This window comes from Cygnus olor, chromosome 19 (genome assembly GCF_009769625.2).
Source record: "Cygnus olor isolate bCygOlo1 chromosome 19, bCygOlo1.pri.v2, whole genome shotgun sequence".
NCBI lineage: Eukaryota > Metazoa > Chordata > Aves > Anseriformes > Anatidae > Cygnus > Cygnus olor.
Window position 1 is genome coordinate 4,033,161 of NC_049187.1, and position 17,121 is coordinate 4,050,281.

General features: G+C 45.6%; 1 protein-coding gene across 1 annotated transcript; it reads left to right on the forward strand.

Moving 5' to 3' along the window:
* The first annotated feature begins 6,477 nt into the window (after positions 1-6,477).
* Positions 6,478-15,499, forward strand: TLR4 (toll like receptor 4). Its single transcript, XM_040531819.1, has 3 exons — positions 6,478-6,815; positions 7,653-7,819; positions 9,137-15,499. Exons 1-3 carry the CDS (start codon positions 6,693-6,695, stop codon positions 11,394-11,396), a joined length of 2,550 nt encoding a protein of 849 aa, XP_040387753.1. The 5' UTR covers positions 6,478-6,692; the 3' UTR covers positions 11,397-15,499.
* The last annotated feature ends 1,622 nt before the right edge of the window (positions 15,500-17,121 follow it).

A 17,121-nucleotide genomic window follows, 5' to 3' on the forward strand; every position in this document is an offset into this window, starting at 1 on the left:
GGGGTTGGCACTGCCTTGTGGGAGGGATATTCCCCATACAGACAGGTGAGAACTACCTTAGAATTGCCTCTGAGATCTTTTTATGGCTCCATGACCCCATGCAGTCTCCTTTTTTTTTCCCTTCCAGCATTCTGACCCGAGCTTTGCATGTCTCTTCCAGTTTGTTCTGAGCATGGAGCCACCCTGCCAAGTCTACTTTGTGTGCTAAAGATCTTCCACATTTAAGAAACCCTCTTAAAAACTCACCTATTTGTGGCTGGCTCATCTCCACATCTCACAGGCGGTGAGAGTCTGTGGTGAGACGGCCTCATGACCACCTCTGTGGCCACATCTTCTCACACTCTACAGCTTCCTTCCAGGAAGCAGCTATGTCATATTTCCCATTCTTTACTGCTTTCTTTCTGGCCTTTTATCACTGTGGGATCACCTCAGTTGATGCTTTACCAAAATGTTGCCTCTACCTGGAGAAAGAACCTACAGCATGATGTTAAACTGATGGTGATGTTGCTAGGACCCCTTTGTTGCAGCCTCTTCAGCCAGGTGCTCACTGAGAAGAAGGTTCCTTCTGCATAGCTGTTTAAAAACAAGCTCTAAGAGTGGGGTTGGTTCAACTCAGATCAAGCTGTACGTGTCTTACAGCAGCAGCATTTGGGGTGTGGGAGCATTATAACTGCTAACTATTTCTATAGGAAATGAAGCTTCTGCTTTCCTTCCCATTTCCTTCCTCCCCCTGCTTTCACTGTGCTCAGGCTTTCAGGGTACTTCCCATGCTATTCTTGGCACTTCTTTTCCTGGGTAACTTATCTTTCAGTATCTCAGGCCTCTCTCCTGAAGGTTTTTGATAATGTCTTCTCATGATCTGCAAAGACTTAATCTCCTTTATGTTGTTCCTGCTGCTATTGCGTTTTGTCCAGCTTGGTTCCTGCTCCACTAGAGCTGAAATGGTTTTGCCCTGGTCAGTGCATGCAGTTCTTGGCCAAAGAAATGCTGACAAATCTCCCCCAAAGCTGCCTTGCCCCAGGAGCCTGGTGGAGGAACAGGAGGCCCCAGTCCAGCTCAGTTTGAGGAAGGTCACCTGAAGGCTAAAAGGGGATGACCTGGTCTTGCACATGCAGACAGAACTGAACTGATCTTGGGAGGAAAAAGCTGTTTCAGTAAGTTCCTCTTCATTGGCTAAACACTGGCTTCGGGTTATGGTCTGCATGCAAGTAAGTCTTTACTGTCTACCTAGCACATAATAGCCACACAGATTCTGCTTTGTTCCAAAAATACAGTGTTCCTACATGGATACAAATACGTATGTGGATCTGGCTCAAGCAGTGTTTCAGAAGTTACTGCTTTGTAAGCAAAGGCAGTGGGCTCTCAACTATATGGATGATTAATACTCTGTGTTCTCCTGTTGGAGTAAAATGGCATAAAAATTTTAATGTCTGAAAGCTGATGTATAAAGCATGCTACCAGCTAACCCCAGATGGTAACTTACATTTTCTCTCGAGGTAATGCACACAAGAACTTTGCCACAGCTTGCAGGAGCTGCGTCTGCACTTTCCGACGCAGTCATTGCAACATTTTCCTGTCATGTACTGCCAAGTCATGGTAGTGAAACCATAAACACAAGGCTCAAGAGTCTTAGCGCTGGTCACTGCCTGTGGCAGTGCTCTTCATGCTTGCAGCAAGCAGGTCTGTTGCACGCATTTTTGCTCTTGTGTCTAAGAGCTGCCTGGTTTTCCCTCAAAACAGGGTTCTGTAATCTCTCCAGGTGACTACGGTTCATTAGAGCTGCCTCTTGATCAGTCTTTCACGGAGTGTTAGGAGAGGTTTTGTTTTTAACCATGCTCCGGCAGTGGCACTGAATGCCCAAATCTACCTGTCTTGTGTCCAGTTTAGAAAGCCTGAGACCTGCAGTCCTCCATGTCCTACCCACATTTCGTGCCTGGCAGTCCGAATAAATCCATGCCCTACCACAGACTCATTATTACCAAGAGAACTGGGGAAAAGGAGGTGAAATAAGAAGGATAAAGCAAAGCCACTGTAATACAAAACATATGTAGACTACCAGACACCGTAATAAGGATGTAATGAAGGGGGAAAGAAAAGGAAAATGAGTCCTATTGTTGCTAGAGTAGCAAAAGCCAGCACGCTCCTCAGGGCTGCAGAAAGGCAATTATACTGCTTCCCAGCACGGTACATTTCATGCCAAGGCACCGTGAACATCCTCTTGTCAGTGGTGACAGTGAATCCCCGGCTCTGTGGCCAGCTGAGGAGTGACCATGGTTCATCCAAAGCAGAAGGGCAGGGAGCTGCGGGGCTGCGTAGTGCCAGCCTGCCTCTCCCACAGGGCAAGGGAGCTCCCCCAGCACTCGCTGCCTGTCCACCAGCACTTGGCGAGCAAATCCAGATGCCTCCACCATCCATGTGAAATCCGTGTGAAACCGTTTAGACTAAACACTGACTTCAGTAAAATGTAGGGCTCCTATATGACCTGACGTAGTCCATATGGAGTACCTGCCACAGATAGTGACTGCCTTGACACTGATTAATCACTTCCTCTAGTCATATATTCGTCCCTGAACACCTGACACAGTTCTTCCCTAATAGCTTTTGCATAGTTCTGGAATATTCATATGACCTTGGCTTTGGGGAATAACCCATCTGATGACACACATTACCTACTTCCATGTAGGCTCGGATGCTTTTGATCAAACTAACTTGGACAGTAGCTTTTGGATTTGTTTCTTTCCCTTGTGTACACTCCTACCTGTCCTTTTCTACAGTGGGAAAGAGCTCAGCTGTGCTGATTGTGCTTTGTTTTGAGTGGCACCATTTGCAGTTGGCTGGGGCTTGGTCAGTGCTACATAGCTTGTATAGACTGGCTCTGATTCTACCTTCATGTGCTTACCTGCCACTTAGAGACACAGGCACAACAAGCAATCTGCATTACTGATTCTCTGTGTTTCAAAACTAGCAGTTTCTATGATGTGATTAGATGTAATGATGTAAATGATCTGTAACTAGAGTCATTCATTGCTCAACAGACAGCGGCAAAGCTTTCTAACACCCCAAACTCAATGCCGAGTTTCTCCCTCAATCTGAACAGTTTTCTTCTCCAATGCTACAAGATCCAGAAGCAAAGGCAAGAGGTCTGATCTTCCATCAGATGTGAAATGATTACACCCGCTTCACATGGCAGAGCTTCACAGGTGAGAGTTACAGGCATCAAGGCAGTGTAGTGAGGACCCTTTCTGATGACATCAGCTTCTCAGCTCCTCCACCAGCCCAAGCACAGCGGGAGGATCAGCACCGTCACTAACCAGCGTCTGCCAGGTCGGCCGGGGACTGCTGTGTGAGGCGGTGACTCACCATTTCCGGGAAGCAACGTGTTTGTGATATTTGCAGCAAGAGCATCTTAAAGCCATTTTCAGATATTTTTTTTTTCATTGTGATTTATAAAAATTGTTTTTCCCAGCAGAATAGCTGGGAAAATTCAACATGCTGTTACTTTTTTGAGACATTTTCTTTTCCTATTTACTCAGACAACCTTTCAGGCTTGGACAGATGACTCAGCTGCGAAGTAAAAGGAGGGACCATGTGTCAGCTGAACCTTAAGCATTCAGTAACTGTCTGTGCACCCTGAACCTAGATCCCAGCTGCAACATGATGAGATTTAAGCTTAATTCACCCCAAGTGACTGCTAAGCTGAGCTGTATTAACTGATACACTGCTAGTTAGGAAGGCACATATGGCCAGTGCTGCGACCCATCTGAAAGCAATACAGCATCAGGTGGTACAGCGTGCCTGACCTTCTCAACTATGTTTGGAAGTTCTCATGGTGCTCCCCATCTCTAGCTCTGCAAATATTGTGTTGTGTAAGTACCAGCATTTCATGGATGCTCTCACCTATCTGATCCCAGACTCACAGCCAAATAGTTATTACACATGGTCCTTTCACTCAAAATAAAACCTGCTTTGCTCATTCTTGAAACAGTTCTTGCTATGTTCCTCAACCCCCATTTGCAGATAGACTTGGGGACCTGTTTAGCCTGACTGCTGAGCCAAGTACGGCCTCTCTTGTGGGCAATGGTTGTTGATCTACATGTGATACTGGGTTAGACGTGACCTCGAAATCACCATAGATACAGACTGCCCTATTTGTTCTCATGGCTGGGACATTATGCAGCTACATTTGCTCCAGCTAACCTCATACTGAACAAACACTGAAGTTCTCTGTCTGCCTTTGCTTTCTTAGCAAGTTGCTGGGTTGGTTTGCAGATGTTCGTATATTGTCTACACACCAGTTCTCTCAATGAAATGCATGCAGGATATCAGCAGTTGTCTTGTCCAAGAGTTTAGCTAACTTTTGTGTTCAGCTGGAGTTCCTTTTTTTTTTTCTTTTTTTCTTTTTTTGGGTTTAAATATATGCAATAGTACAACATGTTTTGTCAGTACAACTATGTTGTGGCCATCTTATGCTGGGTAATACTTTGCTTCAGATGACAGGGGTTGTGTATATGCTGTCTGCTGTTGTGTTACTTATATTATAATAATGTTCAGGAGAACAAAGATTATCCTGGCATGTGTTTTTAGAAACACTGAGATTTCTGTAACACCTCCTTCCTGAAAGATCTTTGATGATCCTACTAGAAAATTGCCAGCACAGTGAATCATGTTATATTTTAGATGTTATTCTTGTCACTTTAAAGGATTCCAAATAATACTTTTGTTTCTTGTGAACTGAAAGAGGCAATTACAGAGACATTATGGCTTTCTACAGTCATTGCACATTGTATGCAAGCTGAAGAATATGAAGTTAACTGGCATTGACTTTCTAAACTGGTGGCTGGGTTTGATTTGGTAGCTTGCATGTTTTCAGCTTGTGCCCCATCTCTTGCAATTTCTGTAGGATTCGTCCTTGAACCAATGATGATATGCATTGTGAAACTGTTCCCTGTGATAAAAGCAGCACGTTCTTTGAATGTCCTTCAAGTTGTACTTTCCACTTGACTCCTAAGCATGGCTGTTGGATGGATTTTGTGACGCTCCCAAACTCTCCAGCATCTTCAGTGAGTCTCCATTGACATGGTAATTTCTAGAGCATACTTCAGGCTCATCTCAGCTTTAGATAAAAATTAAATGTGGATTGCTTCATTCTGCATATTGAATACTAAAGGACATGCTCATTTGTCCTCTCTGCAGACACATGATGCTCTGCCAATTTCCTTAATCCAGGCACAGAAGCAGTCAGCAATTGTTTCCATTCACTTTTGATTCCATCTGTAAAAGGAAATACCTGCAATCACAAGAGGCTTTTCAGAACAGGGGTTTTGTAGAACTTGCCCAATTTCAACAAACTTTTCATCTGCTGGCTTAATGGGCACTATCTGGCTGCACATCAGAGTGTCAGTTTTAGCTTCCATTGTGCTGACGTGTTTTTTATCACAGAGATCATCCATTATTTTAGGATTTCCCCATCCCTCAGTGGCCCTCTACTGACCTTGCCAAAGAAGTCCTGTGTCCATCCCCTGTCCCTGAGATTTTATCTTTTTCTTTGTAAGTGGATTGCTCACTGGCCTGGTGTTTCAGTTTATATTTACTATCAATATTCACAGACTTTCATGTGTAGTTGCTCCTTGTTCCATCTACTTCTAGACTAGTATCCTATCCTCATCTCCCATTTTTGCCATTTTTCTGTGTTAATGATATTCCACAACCCTACAGCTAGATCCCCAGTAACAACTCTTATTTATCTACAGAAAGACATGAGTAGATACAATAAAACACCACCATTTATCAGAGTAAATGAAGGCAAGGAGCTTTATTAGAAAGCTCACAGCTGAATTAAAGTGGTATTACCAACACTCAGCTTTTTCAAAGCCTCCCCCAGAAACAGCTGTGTCTGCACTGTGAGTTAAGGATGGTGTTGAGATGGCCCTCCACATGGATTTTGTAGCAAGGCTTCAAACCCCAACCGCAGCTGTCCCAGCTTGTCCCAGCCAAGGGCAGGGGTGCAGGGTGCCCAGCACGGCACCGCAGGCTGAGCAGTGTCTGGGGCTCCGACTGCTGCGTGGTCAGATCTCCTCTGCTCGCCCCTCGTGCATGGCCCCGTGCAGCCTTTTCCTGCGATGATGCGATACTGAGGCCCAGTAAATCCTAAGTGTGTGTTCATGAGATCTCAGCCATAGCTAAACCAGTAACATAATAGTTACTGGGCTCAGGAAAATATTTGCCCAAGGTGAGCACTTGCCCTGGGAGCATGGTAGGGGGATGAATGCAGAGACTCATTTGCTCTACACAGTGCATTCACATTATGGGATGTGAAACCTGGCCTTCTGGAAATTGGACTCACAATTTCACAAAAGTTTCCCTTTTTTTTCCACCAATTTAGCCTGAGCTAATCTGAGGTAATCGAGTCAAGTGACACACTGGCACAACACATATTGCTCTTTAATTTCTAGTCCAAACTACACCTTTTGTTACTTCCTTTTTTCTTTCTTTTTTAAACACAGAGTTGCAAGAAGCACAAGTCACTCCAAGCATGTCTAGAAACTGGGCAGTCACCAGTTTCACTTCCCCTTGTTCTCTGCAGCTCGCAGTGACGTGCAGTGAGAAGCAGGAGCGGTGGGAGGCAGCGCTCAGCATTTCAGGAGGTTTCTCGCTCCAGGTCCTTGTGTGACACCCATGGTGCTTTCTCCTGCATGCCTGGCCTCCTGAAGATGCCCAGGAGAGCAGCTCTCCTCCCGTGGACATTCGGGGAGCTGCTGCGGCTGGCGCTCATCCTGTCGCAGCTGGCAGTCTGCCTCCTCAGTCCCTGTTTGGAGGTACGTGATCTCTGCATGAGCACGAAATCCTTCTGCTTCTCTGGTGCAACTTTCCCCTCTGCTTGGGAGATTTGTGCATCAGATCTGTCGTGTGTTAGTTTTGTTACAGAAGCTCATCTTTCTTCCAAGGCTGTTACCAAGGCAATTGAAATATTTGAAGTAAACGCTGGTCTCAAAAACACCTGAGAACCAGAACAAGCAGCACGAATCATTTCTTCCTCTTGGCTTTCTGCACCTCTGAGGTTACTACACTACAGCTAAACTAATAGATTATGTGTCCCTTCAGGAAGAGATCCAAGCCTTGTCTAAAAATTCTGCAAATTATGATATTTTAGCCTGATTTGTGCTGTAGAGTGACTTCACCGGTACCCCAAATACCTGGCACTGATGAACTGCCTTTTGCAAACTTTACTTATTACTCACAGACTAATTTCTGTTAGAGCTGCCTGCTTCTCTGCAATGTGTCAAAGCTGAGCGCTGATCTGGGGCATACCATACATCCCCCTGAGTTTGTTTCGCTGGCTCTTTTAGAGGTTGCTGCTGGTTCATCCACAGCCTCAAGGAACACTGTCCTGTGGTTTTGTACCTGCTTCAATCAGCAAGAAATGTAGCTCTTCCTGGGGAGCAGGACTGGTTCTACCAGAGGTGGGAGAGATGCTTAGGATATATGAGATTATTTCCTGAAGCTCAGGGCAGCTCATTTAGAACTGAGCTTCAAAATTCACTTAGAAATGAACTATGTGGTAGTCACTCTGCTCCTGCTTTCCTGACAGTATAATTTTCTGACATTTTGTGAAGAGTGTGTGTTGACTGTGAATGGATCTGCCACTGTTACAGGTCATCCCTAGCAAAGCTTTCAGATGCATGGGGCTGAATATCTCTGGAGTTCCCCCTGAAGTCCCAAACACCACCCAGGAGCTGGACCTCAGCTTCAACAATCTGAAATCACTGAGCTCAAATTATTTTTCATCAGTCCCTGAACTGCGGCTTCTGGATCTTTCAAGGTAATGAGCCTTTTTTGTGTGGTTACTGGTCAATCTGACTTCACCAGCTGGGTCTCAACAGTTCCAGATTTTGGGGTCTTGTTGATTTTGGCTGTTTATTGTTTTGGTCTTGACTTTATCCCTCTGTCTGTCTCTCTGCACATGCCCATAGCAATGAAGTACAGCTTTTAGTCCAGTTACTGAGGGCACACTCTCTCAGACCTGGGCCTGTCAGTCTGATCTTGTAGGACACGATGTGAGAGGGAGGAGGATGTTTTACCTCTTTCTGAACAAGAAAAATGCCAGACTTTTCACTGTTACAAAAACTCCAAAGTGGAACATGGAACATCTTGGGGAAACTGTTTTTCTAATCACATCTTAAAAAAAAAAAAAACACATTCATTTTCTAAAAGGTTGTTTTAAAATATCAACATATCTCTTTTCCTTTCTACTCACATATCTGGGGGAGGAGATGAGGGAGGCTTATTAGCAAATTTGAATTGATGTATAATTTCCATTGACTTGAGACAACGGTTTCTACGAGTAAATTGTTTCACTGAAAAATGTCACTCAGTCCCATCACAGTTACAGCTCTGAAGTAGCTGAGTGGCAGAGCAGGTTTGCTGTAAGGCACTGACTGGGTTGTAAAGCTCATTCTGCTTGAGTTCGTTACAGAATGGGTTTGGGTCTCAAACTTGGGTCTTCTCGTGTGAAACCACCTTTAGGCAGCCACACTCCTCTTCACTCTCCCTTTTCTCTTTTAGAACCAACATGACCAGGGGTCTGTTCCCTCTCAGATATCAGCAAAACTGCTGGGTTGTGAGCTTTGCAACTGCTGCATCAGTCCTGTGCCGGAGGACTGCCCAGCTGTTGCTGAGAGAGTCTGGAAGCTGTGAGAGTGCAAGATGTAAGGGAGTCCTCTATCTGGCTAGCTCTGCCATCCATGATGAGCATCAGAGCCTTACTTTGGCCTAAAAAGAAAACTAAAATGCTTCTGTCCTGCTGCCTGCCTGAATTTTGACCATGGCTCCAGGTCTCTTGCTTTGCAACTGAAATTCAGATTTACGATGAGGAGGAGAGGGAAATTCTCCTGCTATGGGAGGGTTCCTTTTGCATGGCTGGTTAATGGTGCACCTTCCTGGGAAATGACTGTGTTCACCTGCAGGTTGAGGAAGGAGGGGTTGGATTCAGGAGCACAGCAAAGCCAAGCTAAGCCCCAGCAAGATGTTGAGTCTGAGAAAATTGCATTAGCACTTAGTGCAGTAGTGTTAGTGAACGTAGAGTAAAAGAGTACATTTATTCATTCATCTACACTTATCCTCTTTTCTTGCCCACCAGGTGCCACATCCATACAATAGAAGATAACTCTTTTGTGGATCTTCATGAACTTTCCACCTTAATTTTAACTGCCAATTCCCTCCAGTACCTGGGGTCAGCAACCTTCTATGGTTTAACATCTCTGAAAAAACTAGTATTGGTGGAAACCAGCATATCCTCTCTGACTGACCTACCAATTGGACACTTGCATACCCTACAGGAGCTGAATTTGGGCCACAACAACATTGCTTCATTGAAGCTTCCCAAGTATTTTTCCAACCTGACCTCTCTCAGGCACCTGAGCTTTATCTCCAATAAGATTACATATATCTCCAAAGGAGACCTTGATGCCCTGTGTGAAGCAAACAGGCTCAACCTCACCTTGGTGCTCTCTCTGAATAATATAAAATACATCCAGCCGGGGTCCTTTGCAAAGATTCATCTTGGTGAACTGGTTCTGAGATCCTCTTTTGAGAACTTCCATGACATGCACACTTCTCTTCATGGCCTGGCAGGGCTACAGGTCAACAGACTAATAGTTGGAGAATTCAGGGACAGTCAGAAACTGGAAGATTTTCAGAATGGACTCTTGAGTGGACTCTGCCAGGTACAGATGCAGGAGTTTGTCTTAATCTGTTTCAGGAATTTTGAGAATAACACGGACACCCTTTTTAACTGTATAGGCAACGTCTCCAGTATTCGGCTGGTGAACGTCAATCTCGAAGAGGTGTCAGAGGTTCCTATGTTTCCTCAAGTGAAACATCTGGAATGCAAGAAATGCAAGTTCAAGGAAGTGCCTGCTGTGAAGCTGTCCCTCTTTAAGGAGCTGAGAGTGCTTCGTATTACCCAGAGCAAACACCTTAATAGCTTCCGGCAGAAATTTAAGAATCTAACTTACCTGGAGGTCATAGATTTGAGTGAGAATCGGCTCTCCTTCACTTCATGCTGTTCTCCTCAGTTTCCTGGGTCTGCAAACTTGAGACACTTGAACCTAAGCTTCAATTCTGACATCAGTTTGACTGGAGATTTTACCAATGTGAAGAATCTCTTATACTTGGACCTTCAGCACACAAAGTTAGACAACCATGGCACCTACCCTGTCTTTCTATCCCTTCAGAAACTCATTTACCTTGATATTTCCTATACCAAAACTCATGTTAAATCCGATCATGTATTTCATGGCCTGAACTCTCTGCAAGTGCTCAAGATGGCAGGCAACTCCTTTGAGAACAATAAATTGTCCAATAACTTCAAAAACTTGAGCCACCTCCACACCTTGGATATTTCAAATTGCAAATTAGTACAGGTGGATCAAAGCACATTTAATGCTCTCTCTGAACTAAAAGAGCTGAACATCAGCAACAATAAGCTCCTGACCTTCGATCCCGTAGTCTACAAGCCACTCCAAGCTCTCACAGCCCTGGATTTCAGCCACAACCAGCTGAGTGTCCTGTTGGACTCAGGCCTGGAAATCCTGCCTGCTAGTCTGGTCTACCTAGATCTCTCTCACAACTTGTTTGAATGCTCTTGCAGTTACCTGAACTTTATGAAATGGATCAAAGAAAAGGAGGACCTGCTGCAAAACAAGCATTTAATGGTATGCCACACACCTGCATACATGAAGAACTTGAGCCTGTCAAGCTTCTACATGTCCTCCTGCCGTCCCAGCCCAAGCACAGTGGCATGCTCAGTGGTCATATTGCTTGCTGCAGTGGTGTTCATATTCCTGATTTACAAGTACTACTTCCAGCTCTACTACTTCTTGGTGCTGCTCAGTGGGTGTAAACACTCTGCAGAAAGGGGAACCACCTATGATGCCTTTGTTATCCACTCCAGCAAAGACCAAGAATGGGTGATAAAAGAGCTGGTTGAACCCTTAGAAGGAGGAAAACCTCCCTTCCAACTCTGTCTTTACTACAGGGATTTCCTACCAGGGGTACCCATTGTCACCAACATCATCCAAGAAGGTTTTCTAAGTAGCAGAAATGTCATTGCAGTCATCTCCACCGACTTTCTGGAGAGCAAGTGGTGTAGCTTTGAGTTTGACATTGCCCAGTCCTGGCAGCTGGTTGAAGACAAGGCTGGAATCATCATGATTGTACTTGAAGAAGTGAATAAGACCTTGCTGAGGCAGAAGCTGGGGCTGTCCCGATACCTCAGGAGGAACACCTATCTGGAGTGGAAAGACAAGGAGATAAGCAAGCATATCTTCTGGAGGCAGCTCACAGGAGTCCTGCTACAGGGCAAAAAATGGAATCAAGAGGAGGAAAAGCTCATGTGAAGAGAAAGATCACTTCCGTCTTGTCTCCCATCCTGGCCTTGGCTGATGATGGCTGGCGCTTAGAAGCTGGCTCTTCTGTGGCTGTTCAGAGCTGGAGGAGGTGGATGGAGGCACTGTAAAAGCACTACAGAAACACCCATGAGCCCTTCCTCATGGGAACTTGCATGCTAAGGAGTGACAGCAGCTAGAAGAGCTGCAGATGCCTGAGCTCTGTGATTGTCTGTAGCTGTCAGTTGAAGCTGGTCCAGCAATTCTCACAGGTCTCGTAGGCTGGTGAATGGATGTAAGAATGGATGGATCTTACCATCATTTGTCTGCCTCTGAAAGAGGATTTGGGTCCAGGGGACACTCAGTGGAACTTTAGGGTCTGTCACTTTGAGTGGACCCAGGACTTCCTGGGGAGAGCAAAGGAACAGGAAAGAGAAACAAGATTTGGATCCTGAAAATACTGGGCAAACCTTCCTAGGAAGCATGATTCAGGGGAAAATCCCTACAGAGGGAAATGGGCTGCCCTACAGCCACAGACCATCTGGCAACCACTCGGTAAAGCTGAGCAGTTATGTCATCAGTGTGTGTAGGGGTTGTTAGTGGTGGGAAATTTCCCCAAAATGTTTGATTAAATTTTATTTGTACCAAGACCAAATATTGAAACCCCCAGATATTTCCATGACCTGCAACTCTTATTTATGTCCAGATTTATGTAGCATTTGGGGGAGTGGTTTGGGATTTTTGTGTGGGATCTGAAGGTTAGTGCGACCAGAAGAAGCTGCAGAAATGCTTAAAATCTTTTAAGTCAAGATATTTCTTTGCCACAGCTGCTTCTCCTGGTCCAATGTTTCTTTAGAGCCAGACAATTCTAGAATAAGCTTTTCCACCGTATGTACCAGCCTTAAATCACTGGTGTAAGGTGCCAGAGAAGTCTCCAGCCCATGGGATGAAATGGGCCTTAGATATGGTCAGACCTAGCCACAAGCCCATCTTCCTTCCCTCACCACCCTATGGCATCCTCTGGTCCCGTTGGGCGTCTGAAGGGTTCGGCTGCTGCAGTAACGGGTCGGAGGCTGGAAGGGAGAGTTTTGCTTTTGTTTCACTGAGAACGTGCCTGGCATTTCCCAGGGAGAAGAGAAAGAGGTGAAAAGCCTGGGTTAGCTATACTAAATGTATCCCGGCACTACCCTGAATAAAGGGAGGGGAACTCTAAATGCCATTCAGTCATATTGCTGAGAACTCTATTGATGTGTTGAATATTGAATGCTGCTGGAGTATTGGTCTCTATTTACAGAAGGCTTTGGTTGGGATTAATCACTGAATTAGTCTAGTTTTAAACTTGCAAATCCTTCTATAATCAATGACGTTCTACAGAGGTAAAACAGAAGCAATTGAGTGGTGAATCAGATCTGATATTTATTCGGAAGGGCCTGATCCATCTCACTTTTCTCAGCACCAGCCAGCGACATTGCCATGGAAGCCAGTGATAGGCGAGACTGACTTCAGACACTATTTGCAAAAAAGGGAGAGCTAATTTCAGGGTTCATGCTGGCAAAAGCCGAATCACAGTCCCCACTCCATGAGCTCTGTCAGCAGTAGATCGGGATAACACTACCAAAAAACCTACAGCCCTCCCTAAGGTCTTTTGTGACCCATGAGGCAAAGCTTTAATAAAACTAAGCTGGATGCTGCGTTTGCTTGCCCAGATGGCTTGTTTTGCATCTGCTGAGCATTGTTGCAGCCATATCGGAAGCACGATGCTCCTTGCCTCTGCCATGACCACGGTGCCCGGAGCAGCACCCCAGATCCTTACCCAGGGCAAGGTTTGGGGTATGGTGGAGCCCACCTGGGGCAGGCAAAGGCACAGGAGACGCGGGCACAGCTCAAGGTTCCCTGCATCAAGGCCACAGGAGAGCACGGAGGACAAAGCAAATATTAGCCCGCATCTCAGCAGCCACAAGTAAAATTGGAAAACGAATGAGGGAAAATGAAATGGGGTGGGAGTTACTGCTCCTGAATTGAGCAGCACGGAAGCGACATTTCTCCATCGCTCTTTCTCTCTGCGGCTCCTCTGCAAACAATTCAGTGTATATGTATTTCTGGCACAAAGCACAGCCTCCTATGATTCTTGATTGTAATTATAATAATGGGTTTCAGAAAGCCTGCAAGTGGTTCTGGGCATTATAATAAGGGTTTAGGACAGTATTGTTTAAAAAGTGAGTGTTTGTTGAATATCAAAGCAACTTCAGGAGGAGAGCAGGGGCGACGATGAGAGGAGACTCCCACCTGTACAGTTTAAGCAGAAACCAGTCGCTTGTCATCCTCGTCCTCTTCAAACACACTCAGAGTCTCCGCAGCAGAGGCAGATATGTGAATTGCCCCGGGCCTTCCTGCCACCCAAGACAAAGCACAAAGCCATCACGGCTCCTGGAAGGTGTGAGGGGAGGGAGATGGTGAGACAGAGACTGGAGCATTCAGAAAGCGAGGGAAATGGATGATGTTCATCCTCTGCGAGCCCAGTCAACACCATTCCTCTTTCCCTCGATGCATTTAGATATTTCCCTTAGCCTTAGCAGTAGCTGGTGCTTTGAAGATACAAGCTGATTTATTTTATTGTCAAGACCTGCATCAGAAGCAGGATTTTTTTTTTTTTTCTGCAAGGCACAATGCTCAACAGGACAGGCTGGCTGAGGACACGAACACCCCTCGATGGGACCTGGGTGCCAGGCAGGGCTGTGTGCTGCAGTTTTCCACCTGTGCAGCCGCAGGCTTTGCTGGGTGAGATGCTCCCAGCCCTCCCTCTGCCCAGCCTGACCTGGCAGTGACTGTCTGCCACCAAAAGTACTCCGTGGTTTATAAGCTGAGGAGGTAAAAGGCTGTGAACAATTGTATTTTCGCTATTTATCTAGCAGGGAAAAATTAGATTTGGTTTTAGAAGACTCAGAACAACTTTCTTTTCCCACTAAAATAAGAGCAAATCCTCCTCTCAAACCAAAACAGTGCTAGGTCAAAGAAAAAATATTTTAGATCACACACGTATATATTTGCCCTTGTTATAGGAAGCAAATTTCCAAAAGAACACTCGTGTCTCCAAATACGTTGGTATGCATTTTTGTTTCAAAGTGTTCACTGTGCAGCAGGTAGCTTTAATATTATTATTTACTCATGTGGGTGAATAAATGAGCAAGCAACCAAACATCCGTGCAGGTCTGCGTTCATCTCTCATGTAAATAGCAGAGCATGTTCCAGTTATTAAAGCATCTATGTGGCCCAGGTCATAAAAACAGATGGAGATGAAGCTCCAAAGGGCTGTTGCAGCCAAGATAATTTCATCTCATCTGTAACAGGGATGTGCCCTGATTTCAATATGTGCTTAATTTGACCCAAGCGAAGCACCAGTACAGACGGAGCTCCGGTCCTACTTGCGTGGCAGAGATTGGTGTCTCCGAGGAAGGCATCACGATGTGCCAGCATCATCGCTAAGATGTAGTTTGCAGCGAGGGCTCTGAACTGAGCAAACCCTTGTTAGCATGATTGCATTTGTGGTCTCCACACTGTAGCAGGGACATTATGTAAAAATGGAAAAGAGAGCCACTGGCATTTCTGCCTGCCTGGCTCTGGCTGGCTGCAGGAACAGCACTGCATGAAGGCTCCCTTGGCCTCCCCAAGTATTAGCACAGATTTCTAGTGTCAGTTTAAAAAAACACACACAACACAACAAGAAAAAGCAGCTGGTTTCTCTGGACTGACTGATATTTGACAAGAACAGGTTGAAACTTTTCTGGAAGAGTGCTTGTCCTTTGGGAAATGCTATTTTGTAGGTGGTTTATGTAATTTAATGAGGTAGTGCAGATAATCTATGGAACAGAAATAGTCATAGCAGGGTTTCTGGCTCAGTATTGCATGGGGTTGTAATCTTGGAACAGTCACTTCCCATGGAAACAGCGATTTTAACAATGTTTTGGAGAGGTTGGAAAAAAAAGATTTCCAAAAAGAAGTTAAGTTGCTCCATAACATCACTTTTTAAAATGCTGGTTTAGTCTCAGGCTGTTGTGTGTCACAATAAATTTTAGTTCTGAAATTTCTTTCAATTTGTATAATCTGACTAACCTTCCAAAACAAAAGCAAAATACAAAAATGCTTCCACCTACACAAAATTAAAAAACACAAAACTCATGATTTTTCAGCTTTGTACCGTGCTGAGAAGCAGAACTTTTTACAAAATGGAAATTCCACCTCCATGAAAGCTCGTATGCTGACCTTGTGAAAGTTAAACCTTCACCTGGCTGTATCACATATGTCGTATAGGCCATAAAAAAACCACTGACAAATCCCCAGAATGAATTTCACTAAGTGCTTTTTGCAAAACATCTCAAGTAAGTGCAGGCAATCAATATGAACTGCCTGAGACTGCGAGCAGTTGAACAGGGTGGGAAAGAAACAATTCCTTAACAAGTTGTTCTTTGCCATCACAGCTCAGGCGGAGAGCTGGGACAAGTGACGGCAAGGCACGATTTGCAGAAGAGGAGCCTGTCTGCCAGGGGTGCTGACCTTCCTCAGCACCAAGGCTGTGCAGAGGGCAAAGTCACTGAGCAGCCAGCCCGGATCTCCCCGCGCTGCTGTGTGCAGAGAGGGAAACATCGTGTAATTGGGTGCAGCTCTGGCAAAAGCCTTTAAAAACGAGAAAAAATAATAGAGGGAATAGGAAAGGTCTTGGTGCAGCATCTCAGGGAAGGTGGCTGCATATTAGCAGCTAAGTCGCTGGAGGTGGCTTAGCCCCAGGGTTTCCAGCACTGACAGCCTAAAGCACCTCGAAAGCAGAAGCTCTGCGGTGAGCCTGTTTTTAGGTGCCCCCTTTATGCGTAATAGTGATAGGAAAATGATGTGAAATCAGTGCCTCTGAGAAGCTGGTTTTCAGTCAAGTTTTTGCATACTGGTGCCTGTTTGGAGAGTGACTAAGGCAGCAGTGTTGTGCTTTGCATTGCTCCTGAGAGGTGAGTGTGCTCAGTTCAGCGAGTCCTGCCGGGGGAAGCCCAGGCTTGGGACCTGTGAGATCCTCACCGTGCAGCTGCCTTGCTACAGAGCCTGGTTTGCCCTCTCAAAATGTCAGCATGGGCCATCCAGAATGGAAATCTCATTTTAATGATCCTCTTCATGTCTTCCCTGTATGGGCACCTCCCAGAGGCTCCCACCCACGTAGGGGAGAGGGGCTGAGGCATCATTTAAATATATTTAAAAGCAGCTGGTACTGTGGCCTTGAAATCTGTTACGTGCATGCCTTCACGTGTTCATTGGGGGAACCCTAAACCTGTTCTGCAATGCTCCCTACAACTTTGGTCTGCAAAAAGTGTGATTCGAGCTATTGCTCTCACTTGGTGCCATTTCAGACAAGCATGACTGCACTTCCCTCAACCAGTTTTCTTGCATTGCATTGTTTCCCCCGAAGCCTCCCTTTTTAGCAGACGAAACATCTGCACCTGAAAGCACGTCTGTATTTACTGGCTGCCCAGATCACATCCGTGGGCCCCTTCAGCCTTAGCAATGGTATTAAAGTCTCCTGGCCTTGCGGCAGCCCTGTGGCCCACAATATAGGGTGGGTGCTGGTTTGGGACCTGGGTCTGTGCCAGAGGGTTGGAGATGCGCATCCCATGGGTGATGCCAGCCTTGTTCTGCTGGTGAGCAGGGCCAGGTGGTTGGAGAGCTCTTGGTGGGGAGGAGAGGGTTGGAAGGGGATGAA

What these genes read in the sequence shown, in the direction of transcription:
- TLR4 (XM_040531819.1), top strand. Translation starts at nt 6,693, where the DNA reads ATGCCTGGCCTCCTGAAGATGCCCAGGAGAGCAGCTCTCCTCCCGTGG. An exon ending in TCCTCAGTCCCTGTTTGGAG is followed by an intron (nt 6,816 to 7,652) that starts GTACGTGATCTC and finishes CCACTGTTACAG; the next exon opens with GTCATCCCTAGCAAAGCTTT. An exon ending in CGGCTTCTGGATCTTTCAAG is followed by an intron (nt 7,820 to 9,136) that starts GTAATGAGCCTT and finishes CTTGCCCACCAG; the next exon opens with GTGCCACATCCATACAATAG.